The sequence below is a fragment of the Pan paniscus genome, chromosome 8, assembly GCF_029289425.2.
Source record: "Pan paniscus chromosome 8, NHGRI_mPanPan1-v2.0_pri, whole genome shotgun sequence".
Lineage (NCBI taxonomy): Eukaryota > Metazoa > Chordata > Mammalia > Primates > Hominidae > Pan > Pan paniscus.
Window position 1 is genome coordinate 109802452 of NC_073257.2, and position 22910 is coordinate 109825361.

The 22910-nt window shown below is 51.9% G+C and overlaps 1 protein-coding gene across 1 annotated transcript in view; it reads right to left on the bottom strand.

Moving 5' to 3' along the window:
* The window catches only part of CRTAC1 (cartilage acidic protein 1), a 150986-nt gene that overhangs the window by 20265 nt on the left and 107811 nt on the right, over nucleotides 1–22910 (bottom strand). Inside the window, exons 5-8 of the mRNA XM_008950759.4 lie at nucleotides 17708–17864; nucleotides 8218–8352; nucleotides 4874–5019; nucleotides 1708–1844 (exon numbers count right to left, since the gene is read on the bottom strand). Of these exons, the coding sequence (XP_008949007.3) occupies nucleotides 1708–1844; nucleotides 4874–5019; nucleotides 8218–8352; nucleotides 17708–17864 (575 nt within the window). The remainder of the gene's footprint in view (nucleotides 1–1707; nucleotides 1845–4873; nucleotides 5020–8217; nucleotides 8353–17707; nucleotides 17865–22910) is intronic.

Here is a 22910-nt window from a genome sequence, read left to right on the forward strand (position 1 = left end):
CCCTCTCTCCCTGCTGCAGGGGACGCTGGGAGATTTGAAGCAGGCTGGATGGGCAGGATGGGCAGGCAGACAGAGACTAGGTTCTCGGGCCACAGAGACAGGAGCACTAGATTCCTCAGTGCTCAGGCCTCGTCCTCCTGGCGAGTGACACTTTATTAGCCAGAGAAGGAAAGCAGTGTCTCTGTTAACTAGCAATTGATCTTCTGCAATTTATCTGGAAGTTGTGAATAAGCTTTTTGCAAGGCACCTAATTAGTAAATCTAGCGCCTTCAGGGGGTGATTACATCCAGTCAGGATTGATGCTTTGTTAATAATTATATTTTAAAACACGCTTAGTCACACTCATGCCTTTTAGTATAAATAGTTGGGCCCTCCCGGGAGATGGGGTAGGGGTCTTGGGGGGCCGAGCAGGTGATCTGGCCCATGTCCTGGATCCAAGGCCCTGGCCCACCCTCCTTTCCCCACCTGGTCCTGAGCCCCATTGGAATGTTTTCAGCCAGGAACAGGGACATCTCAGGCCACATGCCTGTCCAGGACTCCACCTATCCAGGACTCATGGGGGGACCCTGAGCTCAGTTCCCCAACAGTGGTTCTCAAACTTCAGTGTGATGAGAATCACCTGGTGGCCTCACCCCCTGAGATTCTAAGTCAGGGGCTGTGGGGTAGGTCCCGGGATTCTGTACTTTAAGCACTCTGGGTGATTCTGATGTCAATGGTCTCTGGACGTCCCCTTGGAGAAATATTGCCACAGCAAATCCAGCCCTTCCTCCCTAGACACACTGCTCAGAGGCCTGCACATCCCCTCCATTTCTGAAACCCTTTTCCTTGTCTACCAGGAACCCTTGTCATCCAGAATTTCCCAAAGGATGGTTTGCAGAACACCAATCTCAACAGAAAAATCTGTGGAAGAAGTGCCCTGTGATCTGGCCTATTTGGAATACTCCATCCATATTTTGGAAAATTAAAATATTTATGGTCAAGTTAAAGGCACTGAGAAGTCCTGCAGTAAATAAACCTGTATTTACTTGGACCCCGTAGCCCCTTTCTGTGGTAGTGATTGGACCCCATAGCCCCTTCTCCTGGTAGTGATTGGAGCCTGTAGCCCCTTTTCCTGGTAGTGATTGGACCCCATAGCCCCTTTTCCTGGTAGTGATTGGACCCTGTAGCCCCTTTTCCTGGTAGTGATTGGACCCCATAGCCCCTTTTCCTGGTAGTGATTGGACCCCATAGCCCCTTTTCCTGGTAGTGATTGGAGCCCGTAGCCCCTTTTCCTGGTAGTGATTGGAGCCCGTAGCCCCTTTTCCTGGTAGTGATTGGACCCTGTAGCCCCTTTTCCTGGTAGTGATTGGACCCCGTAGCCCCTTTTCCTGGTAGTGATTGGACCCCGTAGCCCCTTTTCGTGGTAGTGTGGCTTTGTATCTTGTGGCGCTTGGGTTCTGGGCACACTTTGGGCCACATTTCCCTTCCCTTTCCCTGCAATAGCAGAGGCCGGCTCCTTGGCCAGGCTTTGCCCTGCATTCCCACAGCCTCTTGCCCAGTCCTCGTCCTTCCTTCCTTTCTGTTTCTTCATCAGGGGACCTGTGTTGACCTTGGCCTGACCCCCTGGCCCTGGGAACCCTCCCCTTCTGATTCTTAAACCTTCTCCCTGACCGTTCCTCCCACCAGCTGTCAAGGATGAAGAGCCACGAGCCAGGATGGAGCATCTACCGGAAGAGGCGGTTGGCTGAGGAGCTGCGGTAGGCGATGTTGTTGAAGAAGATCTCCAGCTCCTGGTCATTGTCAAAGTCGGCGGTGATGACCGTGCGGACAGGGGAGGGCATGGAGAACTTGGGTGAGGCGATGTCCTGGAGGAAACAAGGCTGGGGGTCAGTGGCAGGAGAGTGGGCTGGGGCGGGAGGCCAGCTCTCCTCTATGGAGTGTGGGGGCAATTAAAAATAAGAGACAGCCCAACCCAAAAGCTCCTCTCCTGCCTCCCCCAAAGGACCTGGGGGCTGCCTTTAGGACCACACAGACCTCAGGCTGCTTGTACGAGAAGAAGGAGGGAAGAATAACAGTTGTGCTAGACACCAGTGAAGTGCTTAGCCGATCCCTAGTCTGGATCACACCTGTCCATCCCTTCTGTCCATCCCTTGAGGCAGTACAGACTTTAGCGTTCCCATTTGACGGGTGAGGTAACTGAGTCCTGGAGAAGGAGGGGAACTGCGATGTCACAGCTACTGAGTAGGGAGGCCAGGGCTTCTGATTCCGGACTCTGTGCCCTTTCTCCTAGGCACCCTTCCTCCTCTGTGCTGAGTCAGAAGCTGGGTGGGCACCGGAAATCTCTGTGCATCTAAATCCAGGCTCCACCACTGACTAGCTGTGTGATCTTAGGCAAGTTACTAACCCCCTTGGATCTCACCTTCCCCATCAGTAATGTGGGAATAGTAATAGCTGCCTGGGTTGTGAGGATTGCATGTAAAATGCCTGGCACAGAGTGGGCATGAGACAGCTCACTGGCAGCCTGTCCTGCCTTACCCACCACCTGCCTCAGGGAAGGTGAAAGAGGTTACCTGTAGCTGTGGATTTGGCTGCCTCTACTACCTTACATTGTTTCTTGGGAGCCTTTTTATTTTTATTTTTTGAGACATTTGCTTTGAGGGGGTTGCGGTATCAGCTACACCTGTCCAGGACTAATGGGGAGACCCCAGGCCCAGGATAGCCCAGCTGGGACTCCAAAGTACTGGGAGGGCCTTGGGGGACCAGGCAAAGGGTCCCAGGTGTGTTTTTGCCTCTGAAATAGAAGGAGAGCTGGGAAGGGCAATCTTCTATTTCTGAGTGTAATATCCTCATCATAGGTGGGTTTTTCCCCTAAAGACCTTGGGGACATGTCTAAGTCCCAGGGCCCACGTGGAGAGGGCTGAGAAAGGTACAGGTGGTGTCTCTGGGAGCATCCTCTACCCGACTTGGGCCTGCTCTCGGCCTCCTGCTGCAGACCCTCTTTGGCAGCCACAGGGATGAGCAGGCTGGGTCAGCGGTCGAGCTGCCTGCTCTGGGGAGGCCAGGGAAAGAGGCTGTCTCCATCAGAGGAGTAATGAGGTTGAATAAGCCTGGCCAGCTGGTCAGGGTGGGTTGAGCTGGGCCTTAAGAGCCAGGGAGCAAAAAGACCTCAGGATCTCTAGCCGTTATGATTCTATTGATCCTATAAAAATGGAAACCTCCCATAACCCCCTTGGGGTTGCTCTATTCGATGCCTGAGCTTCCGAGATAATATATGTTAAGCTTAGCACAGTTCGTGACACATGGAAGGCACTTGATAAATAGGGCATTTATGTATTATTAGTATTATTATTGCTCCTGAGAGCTCTGGGGAGGGGCCTTCGGAAGAATTAACAGGGTTCCTCACCCTCAGTGCGTTGGCATTTGGGACTGGATAATCCTTTGCTGTGGGGCCGCTTTGTGCACTGTAGGGTGTTCAGCCCTATCCCTGGGCTCTGCATACTAGATGCCAGGAGCACTCCCTTCTCCAGCTGTGACAAACCCAAATGTCCCCAGACATTGTTGAATGTCCCAGAGGGAGGGCAGCAAGATCATCCCTGTTGAGAAGCTGGGTGAGAACAAGAGTGGAATAAAGATGGAAATCGTCCAAGATCCCAGGACGAGCTGTCCTGGGTTCAGGGCATGCCTCTTCCCAGCCCAGGGAGCCTGAGTCTCAAGCCTTAGCAGGGAGGGAGTGGCTGGGCCTGGGCGTCCCAAGGTGGCTGCTTACAGGGAAGGGACTTGGTAGGGGTGGCCTCTTCTTGGTTACACAGACATGAGGTCCCTGGGGACTTCCCTGGGATCCTCAAGCCTCAGGAAAACCCTGGAACTTTCCCATTTCCTCAGGGGTTTTTGGCAGACCTAGGTATCTGCAGAACAGTCCTGGATCCCTAAGATCAGCTTCAACCAGCCCATGCCCTCTGTTGCCCTCCCTGAGAAAGTTCCAAACCCATGCCCCTCATGCTGGTGGCACCTCCATCACTGTCACTAACAGCCCTTTTGAAGAATTCTTGGCATCGGTCTATCAACAGCTCAGGGAGGGGGCACAGAGAGGGCTCTGAGGCCACCTTGCCTGCCATCTGCTGTTTGTCTTTAGGGGCAGCTGTTGGGAACTCCGTGGCTTCAATCTTCCATTCTCTCCACCACTTTGCCCTTGGTTTGAACGTCAGTCTGAAAAGGTCTAAAAAGCTGAGGCCTGGCTTTTGTGGAGTGTGCAGGGGATGCCATCCTGTATCCCCTGCACACTCCACAAACACTCTCTGCTCTAGCTGCTGGGTCCTTTCCAGGAGCCACCAGAAAAAATGGCCTGGATCCAGAGAGTGCAGTCCACCTCCCAGGACTCTGGCCCACCTCGGAGGCTGCTCTCCCACCTCTACTGACCTGGTTCTTCCTACTCTTGGCTCCAGAGCTCCTACAGCAGCCCAGCTGTAGTCCCTCGTCCCCTGGTGTAACCTTCCTTGTCACCCCACCCCCACTCTGGGCCCTGAGAGCCTTAAGCCCTGCTCAGCCTGGTGGGAGAAGCGAGGCAGCTCCATGGCATGCCGGGGCACCCCTGCAGTGGTGCTGTAGGGAGGAGTGAGGGAGAGGCCCTTTCTTTTTATTTTATTTTATTTATTTATTTTTTTATTTGAGATGGAGTCTCGCTCTGTCACCCAGGCTGGAGTGCAGTAGCACGATCTCAGCTCACTGTAAACTCTGCCTCCTGGGCTCAAGATTCCTGTGCCTCAGCTACCGGAGTAGCTGGGATTATAGGCACGCACCACCACACCTGGTTAATTTTTGGTATTTTTAGTAGAGACAGGGTTTTGCCATGTTGGCCAGGCTGGTCTTGAACTCCTGGGGTGAGGCCCCTTCTTACCCGGAAGCGGACCTTCCCATGGGCGCTCATCTGCAGATAGAGGCGGTGGGGGCCATTCCAGTTGCCATAGACGATGTCCACTTTGCCATCACGGTTGAAGTCAGCCAGGGCGACACCTCGCCCATGCTGGTGGGGGTCGTCCACACCTGGGGAGGAGAGGCAGGAACTCTCAGGGCGGCATCCCCTGCACACTCCACAAACACTCAGCCTGCTCTAGCTCTGTGACAAGCAACTAGGGAGGGTGACTCTCATCTTGTTCCCGGGAGGAGATACGGGAGACATAGCTGCAGTCTCAGAAGCTCTCTATAGGGGCAGGAAGTGGGACAGTCATGTGCTCGAAAAGAAGACCCGAGACTTGTGTTCAAGCTGTGTTTGCCCAGCATGCATATTATTTTTACCCTGTTTGGGGGGTGGCATGGGTTGGGGGAGGGAGACTGGGGGAAATTCTGGAGGACCAAAGGCTCTTCCCGGCCACCCCTAACACTGCCACTGGAAGACATTAAGCTGATCATGCCACTCTTTTGCTTAAGCTGATCATGCCCTCCAATCCTTTTGGGGAAGGTTCTAATTCCTGCCTGGGGAGCACAGGGTTCTGCCTGACCATGGTCCTGTCCGCCTTATCTGGTCTTGATCTGGTCCCACTCTCCCCATCTTTCCAGCTCCTGGGCCTTTGCTCAAGCTGGTCTCTACCTGGGATGCTCTCCCTCTAGCTCTAGGTTACCCAGCTCCTGGTTATTCTGCTCTCAGCCACAATGTCACTTCCTCCGGGAAGCCCTCCCTGACCACGCATCTGAGACAGCTCATCTTGCCCACCCTGTCAATCTCCCTGACAGCCTCTTAGTCTTCTCCTCCAACATGTTGATCACAATGTGCGGTTACGTTCCTTTGTGGTTGACTTGTTAGGGTCCGGTTTTCCCACTATCCCTGACGTTCCATGAGGTCAAGACTCTCTTCTTGGTTCACCTGGGTACACGCAGCATCTATCTCAGGGCCTGTGGTTGCCTGGTAGTTTTCAGTAAATACTTGCTGAATGAGTGCACAGACATAAATAACATGACAGAAGGCAAACCGGGGATGTGGGTGACAGCAGAGGAAATACTACAGCCACGACAGAGAAGCCCACAGCATGCCTGGTGAGACCTGGAAAGTGAAGCCTCTGTGCCCAATGCCACCTGCTTATACTATCCACGGAGTGGGTGCTGGGGGAGGAGAGAGGGTGGCTTTGCCTAGAGCGATGGCCTGACCTCCTAGCTGCTCACTGGCCAGTGCATAGCTTGAGAGACAGAGGTGAATGCAACTCTAAGCACCCACCCACGTTGACTCTTTCAGAGGACAAATAGCTGTAGGTCATCAGGCTCTCTGGGATGGCAGACCACAGGACAATGTAATAGGCAGTGGGGATCAGAGACCCCAGGACACAGGGAGCTCTTGCCAGAAGGCAAGGTGGGGCCCCCTGAGAACCCTGGAGGCTGAGTGTCCTCCTGGGGGAGAGAAGGAGCTGGGGGAGGTGTGGGAAGAAGAGGCAGTGAGACTTGAGAAAGAGGGTTTGCAGAGGACTAGGGGCAGCCTCCAATCCCTAGGATTAATACTCCATTAATTCTCTGCCAAACTCCTCGGCCCAAATGTCGGTGGCCTTCTGCGTTGGCCCATTTCTCTCCTATCTATGAGGCACCTTGACAAGGAGCTGATTCCCTTTCACGGGAATAATCGGTGCCAGGCTGTATTTCACAGCAGCATCTGTTTGGGTGATGAATGCCCTCTTGACATGTCTTGTTAAACCCCTGCAATCATTCTGACTTTCAATTACGGGCCTAGCACCTTACCTCTCTCCTCCCGCCTGATACCTTCTCCCACTCCAACTTGTTCGCTCACCTCTGCTTCCATCTCTTTAACACCTTATCAAATCCTCTAGGTTTTCTCCACTATTCCCTCCCCTTTGCTTTATGATTTTTCAGCAATGAGAAAATTTGCTGCCAAAGGATAGCACTAGGAGGGGTGAGCCAGGTGGGAGGACAGGCCAGGGGAGTCCAACTTCTGCCTTGCCAGAGAAGGATAAGAGGTAAGGCAAGGTAGGGAGATGAATGGCAAAAAGCTGGGGGTGGGTGTGCATTCTGGGCCAGTAAGTCCCCACAGTGGAGCTCCTGGGCAGAATGCTGGGGTGGTAGGTACTCGTAAGTCCAAGAATCCAAGAGAACAGACTGGCACACGTGCAGGGATTCGATGTGAACTGCTGGCAACAGCCAGAGCTTGCAGGACCCTTGATCTCTGTGTCTAGATCCCACTCACCACTCCTGCAGGCCAGAGCTCTTCCCCATGCCTCCAAGAAGGAGGTGAAATCAAACCTCCCATTCATTGGCAAGGTCGGGGAAAATGGTCAGGGGTACATGGGATGTAATCATACATCCAAAAACTTGCAGGAAGTGTCCGCTCTGTCATTCAGCAGAATTTACCGGTGGGCACTGGATGCCAAGCCTTGCATCAAGAATGAATAGAACCGTGACCCAGTCCTTGTAAAGCTCATAGACAAACCATGATGGCAATGTGGAGCCTGAGGAAGACGTGCATGCCAGGGGCAGCAGGAGGAGGAAGGACCAGTTTCTGCTAGGTGGCACAGGGAGTGAGGAAAATCTCTGCAGAGGTGATATTTGAGGTGAACGATGAAGGCTAAACGACGTTCTGCAGGTAGAGAAGGGGGAGGGCAGTCCAGGCAGAGGCCATGGCAAGTGCAAAGGCCCTGAGGTGGGTGGGGGATGAGTGCAGAGGAAGGAGGAGGAGCACAGCTGGGGGCCTGGGGCACTATTTTGTGTGGGTTTTATCCTGCTTCTTATTACAGCCGGATATTTTTGTCTACATCTGTTTCTAGAATGTCATTGCCTTTTCTGTGTGTAGGGTGGTCTTAGCCTGATTCAAGTGGGCATCCCTGGTTCCCAGTGCCAACCTGACACTTAGTAGGGGCTCCATGAATGCTCACTGTATTGAACTGAATGTTGAAGATAAATGTGGGAGGGGGCCAAGGTGGGGAGAGGCAGCTTGGAGGATAGGTTGATGCTGAGAGACACAAGCAGGACTTGGAGGGTCGCGGGCAATCTCAGGTACTGGAAGATGGCAATTGGCAGGAGTTTCAGACCCCTTTCCCCAGCAGCAAACACTCCCTGTGGCTGGAGCCATGGGAGCTAAGGAATAGGAAGTGACAAGCAGCGTTTCTCTGTGTGGTGCAGAGGATGACTTGCCCTGCTCTCCCTCAGCCAGAAGAGACTATCCTGGAGGGGGCAGGGCAGTCTGGAGTCCTCTGTGGGTCTGGGGTGAGGGGTCAGGGTGCACAGGGCATGGCTGCCTCCACTCACCAGCACTGGCCGCAGCGTCCACAAAGGTGCCATCGCCCCGGTTGTGGAAAAGGAAGTTAGGCCCATTCTCGTTGTCGCAGAAGATATCCGAGGCACTGCTGCTGAGGATGGGGCCCACGCTGACGCCTCGGCCCCCTAGAAAAGACATCGACCCACAGTGAGTGGCAGAAGCAAGCCCCAGGCCCACCTGGAGGACAGGGCTGCCTCTGAGGCCTGGGGGGAACTGCAGCAGAGGCTCCTCAGAGGAGCCTGGGGGGAATTCTGCTTCCCGTGCTTTCCTGAGCCTAAATCTGGGCTCATGGTCTCCATGAATCTGTGTGGAAGGTAACAACACTGATGAAGAGGGAAGGAAGGAGCTCAACCGGGCATGGGGCCCCCACACAGAGGCCAGCATCTGCCTTCCCCTTCTAAGAGAAGTGGCTGAACAATCATCTTAAATCCTAAACCCACAATAATCCTAAACCCAACTCTAAGCATACCATTTTGGTCAAGTCACAGATACCCCAACAGCCTCCCGACTCTCACTTTGAGTGGTACATATGCTGGTCAAGACCACTGGGTATGTCCCAGCTTTAAGAACCTATAGGGATAGGTCCCAGCTATAGGTACGCAGATGCTTACTTTGCTTTGTTTGACGTTAAACAATTACATCCATCAATAGTGAACGGGTTGAATGGATTATGGAGCATCCATATGACAAACCATTCTGCAGTAAAAAGACTGCATAGATCCATATGGATTGACTTGGAGGAGTGCCTGTGATATATGGTTGAAAGAATCAGCAATTCACCAAGTAATGGTATTGTGTGATCTTGCTTTTATTTTTTAAAATAGGAAAATACATGCTAGTTCTGAATACATATGTTTGTGCAGAGTTATTCAGTTCGGAGAAAAGTGGGAAAGGCCACACCCCAAGCTGTGAACACTGGCTACCTTCCTTGATGGGGTAGGATTTGGGGAAGGAAAGAGAAACGATAGTTGGCCTTTTTTCTTTGAATGTCTTTGTAGTGTTTGACTTGTTGCAATAAGAACTGCTTCTGTAGTTTGAAAGGAAGAAATCCAATAAAGTATATATGTTTTTTAAAACGGAAAGAAATCAAGCCAGCTCCACATTGGGCTTTGAAGTCTCTAAGATCAAATCTGAGCTATCCACGTCAAGAAGTCTAACCTTAATACGTCCTGAACAAACCACCCCCACCCAGTGGGTTTCAAATGAAGGCTCTCTGCTTGCCAGGCCCCACCTCCAGCTCCCAGGAACACAAATCTGCTCTGAGAAAGCCTTCCCTCAGCCACGCCCCCAAACGCTGGAAATACTGTGCAGAAAATGGCCCGACCAGGATCAAGACACGGCTTCTAGCCCCAGCCTGGCTTCTAACAAGCTCTGTGACCCTGGGCAATTTACGTTACCCTTGAGCCTCAGTTTCCTCATTTGTAAAATGGGGGAGAGTCCAACCTGCTTTTTCTACTTTGGGGTTTTGAGAGGACCAAATGAGGTAAGATGCACCTGTCAGAATGACCATTATCAAAAATATGAAAGACTACATGTGTTGGCAAGGGTGTAGAGAAAAGGGTACCCTTGTATACTGTTGGTGGGAATGTAAATGAGTACAGACATTATAAAAAACAGTATAAGGCTCCTTAAAAATTAAAAATAGAACTGCCATATGATCCAGCAATCCCACTACTAGGTATATATATCCAAAGGAAATGAAATCAGTGTGTTGAAGAGACATCTGCACTCCGAGGTTCACTGCAGCATTATTCACAATAGCCAAGATATGGAATGAAGATACGAAGTGTCCATCAATGGATGAATGCATAAAGAAAACGTGATATATATACATAATAGAGTATTACTCAGCCTTAAAGAAGAAAATCCTGTCATTTGTGACAACGTGGATGAACCTGGAGGACATTATGCTAAGTGAAATAAGCCAGGCACAGAGAAGCAACTACCACATGATCTCACTTATACGTGGAATCTAAAAAAGTTGAACTCATAGAAGCAGAGAGTAGAATAGTGTTTACTACGGGCTAGGGGTAGGGGTGTTGGGGAAATATTGGTCAAAGGATACAACACTTCAGTTTAACGGGAGGAATAAGTTCAAGAGATCCATTGTACAACATGGTGACTTTAGTTAATAAGAATGCACTATATACTTGAACTTGCTAAGAGAGTAGATTTTAAGTGTTGTCACCCCCAAAAAAGTATGTGAGATAATGCATATGTTGATTAGCTCGACTTAGCCATTCCACAATGTCTGCATTATTTCAAAACATCATGTTGTACGATGAGCTGTATGAAAGGGCTCTGTGGACGCTGCAGCCTTGCTGCTCAGAGCCAGGTCTGAGAAGCAGTTGCAGGAATGTCACCTGGGAGCTTGCTAGAATTGCAGAATCTCAGGCCCCTAATGAAATCAGAACCTGCATTCTAACAAGACCCCTGGGTGGTTTATGTGCGCATTAAAGTTTGAAAAGTACTGCTCTAAAGCGTTGTTTACTATAATAAGAAGAGTTATCAGAGCACTCCAGAAGAACTTGATTTTTAAAAAAATAAACGAAAGCTCAAGTAGACCTGTGTAAAGAAAGGCCAGGCCCGCCTCTGGATGGGGCAGAGGTTTCTCCAAAGTGACCATGCTTATTTGAGACAGGGGTTCTCTTGGTCTCTAGGTGCCTCCCATCCTCTGAGAGATGCCCCCAGGGGAAATCATGGGGCCTTTTTCGCCTATGCAAATGGAGCCTGCCCACCAGAGCTGGCATTTGAGGCCAGGGAGATGAGGTGGGGCGATGGCACTGCCACTCTTATTGCGCTCATAGTTAACACATTCTGGGCTGGATGCCTCCCAGATTCCTCCCAGATAATCTCATTAGCTGCCAAAGAGAGCCCGAGCCGCATGAAAATGAAGCCACTGAATTCACATTGCTCCTCTGGAATGTCCTCCAAGACACAGCATCCACTCTTCATGATGGGAGCTATGGAGTGGCGTGGGTGGCTTCCAGAGGCCTGTCCTAAAGCCAGCAGGAAAGGATGTGGGGTCACAACCTGGGCACCACCTCTGCCCATTAAAAGAGGTGCCACTAAGTGGTTGCTGGCAACTGTCCCTGCCCTGGTCTTACCAGCTTCTCTGAGAATTCCTCAGCCCTGCCCGGGCCCCTGGAAATTCCAGGTGGGACTCAGGGACTTGCCTCCACGCAGCTCCATCCTTCTTCCTCCGCTTCCACATCCTCCAATTTCCTCTCTGCCTCTGGCTCCCAAGCTGTGACATATTCCCTTCATTTTCTACAAAGCAGGTTATTTCCCTTTTGGACAAATTTCTAAATCTTTCTAATTAACTAATTGGGTTGGGTTGAAGCCTTGTACCATTTGTAACCTGTAATTACTAGAAAATTGCCATGGTAACCACACTACTAATTAGCCACAATTTATTGCCATGGCAACCGGACCATAACAGAGATGTTACCCACACCTCCTTCTCGGCAAGTTGGCTGCATAGTTGGGGAGCAGGTGAGTCGACAGTCAGGAAGCTGGCCTCCTGGGTGCCAGCCCGAGGACCTTACAATGGGGGCCCAACTGGGGGCTGAGGTGGGGCAGCCAGGTACCTGCACCCCTCACTGATGCCACAGGGAAACGACTCCCAGGTCGACAAGCAAATCTTCTTCAAACCAATAGAATCCACCCATCATTATGTAGGCTGCCATGCCTACGCTCTGCCAGGCCAATGTCAAAGGCCAATTATTCAGCAAATGTCTTCTACCAGGGCTTTCCCCTCCTCTCCTCTCTCCTTTGTCACACCCTCCCTCTCCTCCATCTCTTAAGGTTTAGTACACACCAAATTCGGTCACCCAGGGGGCAGTTAGGAACATCTTTATTTAGCTTTGGAGAATGATGTTCTAACAGGGAATTAACTCCACCTTGCATCAATTAATTCTTTTATAATTTGAGGCCAGCGCATTCTCTCGGAGCTGGAGAGGCAGTGCTGGTTGTGGGAGACACCACAGCACCGGGGATCAGAAAGTCCAAGTTTGAGCTGTGTGACCTTGGGCTCATCACTGAACCTTCCTGGGCTTCTGTTTTCTCAGCTAGAACATAAGAGTGATAATAATAATGGCTCCTTCTCGGGGCTGTCATAAATATTAAGTGAGCTGGTTTTTGGAAGGTGCCTTGGAAAATGTCAGGTGCCACATAGTCATTAGCTGGGACTATTTACCACCTGCTGGGTGAATAATATCCCTTTATTTTTTCCCAGCACTTTCAGGCTTCAAAGACCTCCTTGTTCTGCTGTTAGGGTGTGACTGCTCCTCCCTGCCCATCCCTGCTGAAGGCTTCTGCTCACCCTGCCCATCAGGCTGGGTAGGGGCTGGAGTTAGAGGGGGAAATGCCCCTTAGAGGTCCCCATTTCCCCTAGCCACATTCTGGCACTCTGATGATCTGTTCATTGGGCCCAACCCCCAAAGGGCAGCCTTGGTTGTCCTCAAGAACCATCCCTTTACCTCTGAGCCCTGGCACGCTGGCAATGCAGACCCAAGTACAAATCGGGTGCAGGCAATCCATCTCTCAGACTGCATCTGGGCCAGCCCTCAGGGACTGGGGGATGAGACAGGGAAAGATGGTGGGGAGGGAGGGTGTGCATGCAGCTGAACTTCTCCAAGCTGTGGGTCTGAGGACCCAGGGATGAGGCAGCACAAGGATTCGTGGTGCTAAGGTAGAGCCTCTTGCTTCCTGCCTGGCCTCTGCGCCTCCCCTCCTTCAGGATCACGGGAAGCATGCTCTCCAGGCCTCAGTTTCCTTCCTGTAAAGTGGGTGGGAATTGAGAAGATCTCCAAGATTGCTACTAGCTTACTTTGCAATGAATGCATCCTCCAGGGTGGACACAGGATAAGCATGTTGGGGGCCGATCCCTGTGCCCATCTAGCCCTGCACCCTCTGCATCAGCAGAGACTCTGAGGTGAGCCCCCTCAGCCAGGGAACTTGGCCATCTGCTGAGACCTTAATAGAAACAGGATTCTGGTGAATGCCATGATTCGCAGGCTGCCAAGAGCATCCAAGATATTGTAAATGAGTAGGGCAGAAATGCTGGAAACGTGGTGCAGGAATGGGCACAGAGAGAGAGAGAGAGAGAGTGTGTGTGTGTGTGTGTAAACATGCTGGAAAATGGGGTGTGAGGATCGAGTGCAGGATGGTAACAGGGTCTCTCATCCTAAATTTCCTGAAAAATTATAAGACAAGATAACTGTGTAGGTGCCGGTGTTGCCACTCCCAAGCCTTCTGGGAGCCTTCAGAGGCTGGGCAGGACTTGACTGTGTGGCGGGTATTAGACAAGGATACACCCACCCTCATCCTTCCTGCCCTGTCTCTGCAGAATGTTAAGGCAAGGGGTGGGGCAGCAGGACAGGCCCCATCATTTGTTTCCTCTCGACAGAGGAGGGATTTGCACTGGCAAAGCCTGGGGGTGTAGCCTAGGGGTATAACCCAGAGAGGCTAGCCACAGGCTTGACATTTCTTTAAAATCTCTTGTGTTGAGAAAAATGCACACAAAAATTACATTTCAATTCTATAACATATCTGTGTTTGTTTTAAAAGAAACGTAATGTTCCCCCCGATACTCATCAAATGCATCTGACACCCCAGGGAAAAGGTCTCTGTGTGTCCTGGGCTTTGGGTACCCCTAGCAGGCCGGTGCTGCACTTCCTGGGGGTCCCGGGCCCTGGCTGGGGAGCCTGTCACTCCAGCCCTGCCTGGTCCCTGGCTGTCAGATCTGGCTTCACTCCCGATGAAAGGCCAGCGCCCACCTGGGAAGCTACGAGGCCCCTTGGCCCCCACTCTGCAGCCCCTGGTTGAGCTCACTGGTGAGGATCTGCCAGAAGGCCTCAGCTGGGCTTTAGGCATCTCCGTCTCCTTCAATAATGACTTCCTATAAATCAGATCTGCCCTCCGCTTTGTTCCACACTGCTCCCAGCCAACAGCAAAACTCCCCACCCGACATCATAAATCCACCTTCATTTTCTTTCCGAATTTCTTTTAAGGCTTCTTTAATCACCAACTTGCAGCCTGGACAGATGCTGCCTCAAAGGGTGAGGCCAAAATGCAGAGTTCCTGGGGAGGAGGCGAGGCCTAGGGGAGGCAGGGCAGGCAGGAAGGAGAGCAGAGAGATGGACCCCAGAGGGGATGGGGATGAAGATGCCGCTGGCCATGCCCAGGACTGGAGGTTTGGGGGGACACACAGAGAATGTTTCCCAGGCAGGGGCTGGGCCTGCTTCTCTTGTGCATCCCCCTGTACCTTGCACAGTGCTCCCTGTACCAAGGAGGTGCCCAGCAGAGGGCCCTGGCATCGCTCTGGCAGAGCCTCAGAGTGGGAGGTGTTGGTATTTGCTATACTAGGTGGGCACTGCCCGTGTGCCAGGCCATGTGCCAGCCATGTCCCATGTGCGCCTCCTTTCGTTCTCACAACACTCTCATTTTGAAGGTGAGAAAACTGAGGCTGGGAGAATAGTTTGCCCACTACTGCCTAGGCTGTAATGCACAGGGTAGGCTGGACCTGCACCTGTGGCCTGGCTCCAGACCCTGTCCCCTCACCTGCTAGCTCAATGTCCTCAGAGAAGCTGAGGGGCATGCCCAAGGTCACTGGGGCCTGGACCGCAGAGGCAGTGCAGGACTCTTGCCTCTCACCTTCCCCTCCTCTTTTTCCATCTGGTTCCATGCCAGGGCCTTGGCCATGTCCAGAACCCAGTTCCCAGGATTCCCAGGCAGGGCAGCTCCCGGCACTGTCCCGGCTTCAAGAGGCCTCAAGCAGCTGGGGAAGTTGGGGACCAGGGGATGCGAGAGTGGTCTTCCTACTGCCCCAGTTTCTCTCCCAATCTCTCGCTCGGCCACCCTCCCGGGGCCCTCGAGTCCCCGGAGAGCTGGCATGGTGGCCACTAGATGGCACTGTGACCCAGCGGAGCAGCTGCAGCTGCGGAAATGGATAATGTCTAGAGAGGAGGCCTCCCCTCCCCCTCCCGCAGTGCTGAGGGCCGGTACCTGGATAGCACCTTTGCCCAGCCTGCCCTGGGGTGGCTGGACCTCCCCCGCTGTCCTGAACACTCAGCCAGGCAGCTGCTTCAGCCACAACAACCCGGGTGGGGCTGCCTCAAGTCCGGGTGCCAGCCTGGGGCTGTCATCCCAGTGGGTGTGGGCCTCCCCTCACAGCCCCTCCTGTCTTGCAGGCTGGCAGGGTTCTTAAGTTGGAGGTCATCGGAAAGGTCAGCGGGCTGTGGCAGTTTAAGCATCAGGAGGAGATGGGGCTCTAAGTGCTAGCTCTCTACCAACCTCCTGTGTGACCTTGGGCGAGTCCCTTCTCCTCCCTGGATCTCCGTCTGTTCTTTGTAAAATGGGAGGTTCTCCCAGGTCATACAGCTCTCTAGCAGGCAGGTGCTGTGTGGCTTGGCTCCAGGGACCTCCCAGCTCCCTGAGTGCACATCTGGACATGGCCTGCCCCTTCTGCCTGCTTTCCTCCCAGCTTCTCAGGCCCCCTGGCACCACAGTGGTGCTGAGTGCTGGCCACGCGCCCAAAGCCTCAGCCATCAGGCCGGGCTCAGCATGGCGGCCCTTACATTTGGGGTCCATTCCTGGGGCTCGGGGGTGGGGGACACTCCGGGCTAGTTTTCCAGCCAGATGTCCATGTGTCATTAGCTGAGTGACAAGGGGGGCTGCAGGGTAGTGTTGGGGGCTTGGCGGGCAGGGAAAGGGTGGGCTGGAGAAGGCGCGCAGACAGAATAGTAACATCGTGGGCCAAATAGGTTCTTGTCAGCCAAATGGGTTTTGGAAGTCTGCAGAGCTGTTCGAACACGTCCTCTGGGCACGCCAGCTGCCCCAGCCTCCCTCTGTTCCTCCACCAAAGCTGCTGCTTCTTCCTTGAACTGCCCGTCCTTCCAGCCCAGCCGGCACAGTTGGCTGGTGCTTCCATCCCCACTGTGCTCCTCATCTGCCTCCTCTGGGTCTCCTCCTTCCCGCTCCTCGGTTCTGTGCCAGCCCAGCCAGCGTGAACAATGCCCCCTTCATGCTCAAACCCAGCCGCAACCTCCAGATTCTTTTATTCTGTGTCTAGCCTGCTCTCCCAGTCCTTGCCTCCCTTCCACCTTGTCATTTTCAAGTGCTTCATCCCCCCAGTGCACCCCCCTTCCCTTGCAAGATCAAGGCACTTAATTGCCAAGCCAGCCCAGTGCACAGAACTGGGAACTATGCAGAAAAAATTGACTGTACAAATCTAGGCTGAAGCGCCTGCATGTTTATTTCTTTTCCGGGGGAAACATAGTTTATTACTGACACAGCCTTTCCATGGTACCTTCACGCGCGGAGCTCTCAGGCACTTAGATGGGGCTTGAGCTGTGCTAACCATTTTATTGTCTAGTCATTTGTTCCCACAAACTTTGTAAGACAGGTCAACATTAATCTCCCCCTTTCACCAGGGTGAAAAGTGGCTAGGGAAAGGCATTGTAAACTCAGGAGAGGCAGTGACAACCCTTTCTGGGCAGGACTTTGAGATGATGCCACCACCCAGGTGTCTGGAGGCAGGGTGGTGCCCCAAAGGACCCCTCAACCATCCTTCCAGCCCCAGGATTCAGACTCAGGGAGGCTGCCACTTTGGAAGCCTCTGCTGCACACGTTGGGATGGATATGTTGGGAAGGCCGACCAACAAGAGGATCTCTCTGTCCCAAGTGCAGGTCGGGTATGAATGTGGCTTAAGTTCACATGACAAGTTGTTGTGTACAGCTCTGGCTTCCTGATTTTTGGCACCCAAAACAGGAACTGGATTGCTCTGCCATCAGCAGTCTATTGGCAGATTATCAGAGTTTAGTCAGCAGCCGTGCTGGAATTAGAAAAACAGCCTTCCCTAGAAAGATCTCCCTGTCAGAGAGCCTGACAATAGGTCCCCCAACCAGAAAGATGAGGGGAGAGCGTGCCTTCAAAAAAAAGTGCTGGAGAGGTTTTGGGACAAGAACTCAATTCTTTGAGCTCAGTTATCCGAGACGGGATCCAGCTGAAGCCTAGGGATTTAGCACTCAATTCCTGGTTGCTTATGTGTAAGTAAATAATTTCATCTGCGATTTGGCAATAAAGAATGCTTTAAATCTCGGCTTTTGTGATTTGTCAGTTTTCTCCTACAGAACCTGCTCACCCGTCATTGAGGTTACCAGAGGCAGTGGGGCAAGAGGTTCCAGGGAGAAAATGATGTTGTGGTGTTCTCACATCCCACTTTCCAGCAAGCCAGATGTCCCCTCTTGGGTACCCCAAAACTCATACCTGCCAGATATCTCACCAATGCTTGGAGAGGCAGTGTGGGAGAAGCCTTCTGTGGGTGGCAGGATGGAATGGAGCCTTCATCTCCCCTCACCAGGGACATAAGGCCACCCTTTCCTTGTGGTCTCTGATGAATTAGACTCAGCCTTGCAGGGCCCTGGCCCCCAGCCCCAGCCCCTCCAGCATACCACCTCCCATGTCACTCTGCATACCTGTATATTTGCTGACCCCAGCCTCAGCAGCCACATCTCTGAGCGCCAGAATGCCCCGGGAGAGGTCACTGGCCTCAGGGTCCATTTCAATGAGGGCATCAGGGCCCACATTACCGTAGGCGTAATTGGCAATGTAGATAGAGTAGCGTCCAGAGCCCTGAGGAAGAAGGGAAGGGAGAGGTGAGCAGGCCCACCTTGGCTCATCCCAGAAACTGCCCCCTCCCCACCCCAGGTAGGACCATAGCTCTTTCACAGGGTTGGGTTCTTCTCCCCAGGTCTGTTGCAAATGGCCTTGCAGGCTGTGCATGGCGCATTTCCAGAGGGGCTTTTCACAAAGGCTACCATGTGAATGACACTCCCGGGAGTTGTACAACAAAGCAGCCTGCTTTTCCTTCCATCCTGTTCCAGAAGAACACATCCCTCCCTCTCCCCCACAACCACCTTTTTATAGACAATTTTCTAATGTGCCTCCCTCCAGCTGAGCTCTCTCCAGCTGCCAGCCAGGGTAGCTGCTCAATAAATATTTGCTGATTGATTGATCTACCAATTCCCATTATTCTCAGTCTCTCTCTCCCATTCAAGCTCACTCCAGCCAAGATGACAAGCAAATTCCCGAGCCATCTCCCACCCCCTGTTCCCACCCCGCGCTTCTTCATTCCTCTGTTTTGGTAGCACGAGAGGCACAGATTTGCAGGGGTCCTACTTCCCTCGTCCCTTCCCTTATTTCCCCTGTATTACCAGGAAGAAAGATAATATCACTTCTGTCTTTATAACACTGTCTCAAAGATTTGCTTTTCCCTTTGCATCCAGGAGCAGCCCTGGGCACCAGCTCCTCCGTGCAAGAGTCATTCTCTTCTCTAGTCCAAAACACTGCTGATGAAGGACTCTTCTCTTCTGCCTGTTATTATAATGGTGCTATTTCTTCAATGGATGACTTCTTCCCAAGAGATCCACACACTTTCTAAATCAGTTTTCTGGCTTTTCTCTCATCCTTTTCATCACTTCCCTCCAATTAATTGGACAGTAAATATTTCTTAAGCTCTAACTATGTGCCAAGTGCTGTGTTATAAATGTACTTAAGACAAAGTCCCTGACCGTAGGTTGCTTATAGTCTAGTTTGAAAGACAAGCCATAAACCTAAAAGGTCCTAAGAGAAACTGTTGAGCTCACAGCAACAAGACTGGTGGTCCTCTTTCCTTGCTTCAATTTCTCATCCATTGGCACCATGAGCACAATTCTTGTTCCACCTAACTGGTCAGTGACTTTATATCTTTGTGGGTTTTTTGGTGTTTTTTGTTTTTTTTTTGGGTCTCACTCTGTTGCCCTGGCTGCAGTACAGTGGTGTGATCTCGGCTCACTGCAGCCTCCACCTCCCAGGTTCAAGCGATTGCCCTGCTTCAGCCTCCCAAGTAGCTGGGATTACAGGCGCGCACCACCACTCCTGGCTAATTTTTGTATTTTTTAGTAGAGACAGGGTTTCACCATATTGGTCAGGCTGATCTCGAACTTCTGACCTCAAGTGATCCACCCCCCCCCTCAGCCTCCCAAAGTGCTGGAATTACAGGTGTGAGCCACCGTGCTTGGCCAATCTTTGAAGGGATCATTTTCTTTGAGGAAGCTGATTAAGAGCCACATGAGTCTGTCTGACTGGTGGGTGAGGCCAAGGAGGGAGCTTAGAGTTTCCTGTTAGAGTCTCCTGGGTGACACAGATGTATCAACAATGATACAAGCATATGGCAGAGAACACGTACAGGATTTCCTGGGCACACAGAAGAGGAGCTCCTCACCCAGAGGAAGGGCACCTAACTATGGGAAGTTCTGAAAAACTTTTCTTACAGGAGTCTCAGTCAGGTGAATTGGAGGGAAAAGAACCTTCCAAGTAGAGATGAGAAAGAGGAGGATGTATGTAGAGAAACTACAGCAGTTAGTTCAATGTTGCTGGAATATAAAATGCAAGGCAGAGAGTGTCAAGGGATGAAGCTGGAGAAGGTGGTAAATTTGTTCCCTACAGATTGCTCTGTTCCTTCTCTTTTGGTTATCTGAGTCTTTATGCTGCTACCCGGAAATCTGTGCTTTACAAATCTTGCTACTCAAAGTGGTCCCTACACCAGTGGCATTGGTGACCTCTGGGATCATGTTTGAAATATAGACCCTCAGCAACCACCCCCTAAGACCTGCTGAATCAGAATCTGCATTGTGGCAAAACTGCCATGTGATTCCTGTGCAAAATTGGAATTTGAGATGCACTGCTTTACAGTACAGCCTTTTTTTTTTTTTTTTTTTTTTTAGACAGGGTCTCCCTCTGTCCCTCAGGCTCACTGCAGCTTCGACTGGGTTCAAGTGATCCTCCCACTCCAGCCTCCCAAGTAGCTGGGACTACAGGTGTGCCCCACCACACCCAGCTAATTTTTTTGTTTGTTTGTTTGTTTGTTTGTAGAGACAGTCTCCCTATATTGCTGAGGCTGGTCTTGAACTCCTGGTGTCTCAATCTATCCTCCCCATTTGGATGCCCAAAGTGCTGGTTAAGGGTTTGAGCCACCACACCTGGCCTAACATGGCTTCTTGATTAGGGGAGAACTTTGAGAAGTTCTCAGCCATCCTAGGCTGTGCAGAATGACTGGATGAAAAGTGAATGAAGGGGCCAAAGAGGAAAGTGTGCCATCACAAACCCTTCCCGACCCTACCAGCTGGCAGCAATCTCATCAACAAATGAGCAATAAGTTCGATGGACTGAAATTCACTCTGCTAGAAAGTAGGATATTTACAAAATTCAGTTATACCTAGTTCCTTACTTTGATTTATCGGGGGTATAAACTGACAAACGCAGATGTGTTACGGTTGTAGAAGACTGCAGAAATTCATATGTGAACTTGACCATGGTAATTCTGGGAGGGTGAGATGATTCCAAGGGAAGGAAGATGTTTCTGCAGCTTTGGGGCCAATGCAGTGGTTCCCACACTTTAACCCATATCAGAATCACCTGGGGGGCTTGTTAAAACACAGATTTTTTTTTTTAAACATCTGGCCCCATCCCCTGAGTTTCTGACCAACAGGTCTGGCGTGAGCCATGAGAATCTGCATTTCTAACGAGTTCCCAGATGATGCTGACACTGCTGGTCTGGGAACCACACTTTTGAGAACCACTGGTCCAGGGCCATTAGCCCGGGTCCTAGTCTGGGGCCTGCCCCTAACTGCTCCTCGTCCTCGGGCAAATCCCTGGCTGCCTCCAGGCTGCATCTCCTCAGATGTTAAATGGAGATCATATTCCCCCTGCTTCCTGGCAGGGTTCTTGAGAAGATGAAATGAGACAATGTATGTGAAAAGTCTTTGAAAAGATAAAAATGCTATATAAACAATGAGGCATAATCATTATTGATCAGAGGACGTTCTTGTAAGAGATCAGCTTTGAGCTGGATCCAGAAAGGTGGGTGAGTGATGAGGCAACTGGTGAGAAAGGACAAGTGGATGTTCCGGGTTTGGAGCAGAGAATGAGTGAGGGGTGGAAGGGGAGAGAGAGAGAACAGCACATGGCAGAGTGGGGGCGGGGCTGAGGCATTTATGGAGCAAAAGGTCTCATACTTCAGCATGCATCGGAGTCACCTGCAGGGCTAACTGAACCTCAGATTGCTGGCCCCACCCCTGGAGTTTCTGATTCAGTCTGTCTGGAGGGTGGAGTGGGGCAGGGCCTGAGAATGTGCATTTCTAGCAATGCTGCTGCTGCTGGCCCAGAGGCTACACTGAGATCCACTGACCAGGTAGCTAGATTAAACGGCCCTGCCCCCGGTAGGGGCTATGGGGCTATGGAAGGATGACTAGGGTGAGTGCTATAATAAAGTTAGAAACTTGTGTCTGCTATCATTTCACCCAGGGGCAGGGAGGCGGAAGGTAAAAAGGCATCTTCATTTTCAGGCAGGCAAGGTTCAATTCCTGGCTTTGCCTGTTGCCTCATGTGTGATCAAGGTCAAGTTGCCTAATTTCTCAAAACCTGAGTTTCCATATCTGTCAAATCGGAGAGTGACAGCATCTACCTCATTGGTGTCTTATGAGGATTCAGTAGGATGAGGCAGCTAAAGCATGCAGCATAAGGCATGGCATGTCCCTAGTGTAAGAGGTGTTGGCTGTTACTGTTGTCCTTGCTCTCGTGTTTTCCTGCACCATGCTGCATTCCTCTCTGTCAACTTCCAGGCTGCCCTTGGCCTCTCTCCATTCCTCCCCTGGCAGTCCTCAGGCCCCAGGGATGGCCAAGGTGGTGGCTGGACTCAGAAAGCAACCCTCCTCTGCTGGCAGACTGACCATAGGGCTTCTTTCTAGTTCTCTGAGGCCTGGGAGACTGAAGTCAGGGGCTAAGCAGGGTGTGAGCAAGCTTCTGGACGCCTGCCTCCTGTGCTGCAGTGCCAGGTCATTTTTTTTTTTTTTTTTTCATTTCACATAGTGCCTTTGTCCTGTGGTTAAATGCGTGGGTGTGCAGATGACCTTGTTAGGACAGAGTGCATCTCTTTGTGATTAACTTGCATGCCTCTCCCCCCAGTTCTCTGAGAAGTTGCCCACATTAGCTGAGTGTCAAAAGCCTTGGTCCTGAACGGGTGAGATGGGAAACCGGGAGGAGGCTGGGAAGAGGCCCCTAACCGTGACCAGGTCTGGCACCCCCCAGCTCCACCCCACACTCTGGGGCTGTTCACAGAGCTGCCTTCCCATCTACTCCCACCAGGCAGGAGTCCAGGTGGCATAGATTCAGGTCAGGCTAAATGTGGCTTCACAGCCCAGCTTGGCTTCTCTTCCCAGCGCCAGCTTGTTAAGAAATAAATATTTATACCTGGCACCTGCCTTCTCCCAAGGCCTGGAGGCCCCTGCTGTAAAGATTCACACTGAATCCCCAATCCCCTCGGTGCCATCTCAATCCCAAAGTGAGCCAAATCTCTTGCCCCTGCCCCCAGAATGGGGGCCATAGACACTCCTGTGGCAGCCGGGCAGCAGCTGGGCCCCTGATTTAGTGATGACTGTTTACAAAGCCAAGGAGGTGGGTGGCAGGGGAGCAGGTGACAGGAGGGATAAATCACCTTTGCAGCAAGCTGCTGGCTCTGGCGAGGCCTGCTGGGACCTAAGCCTGGGTGGGCGGCTGCCCCCTCACCGGGCAGATGGCTGCAGTGGCTCATGCCCCTTCCCACTCCGTCTTTCCTCCCCATCCAGTTTGGGTGGGGCACCT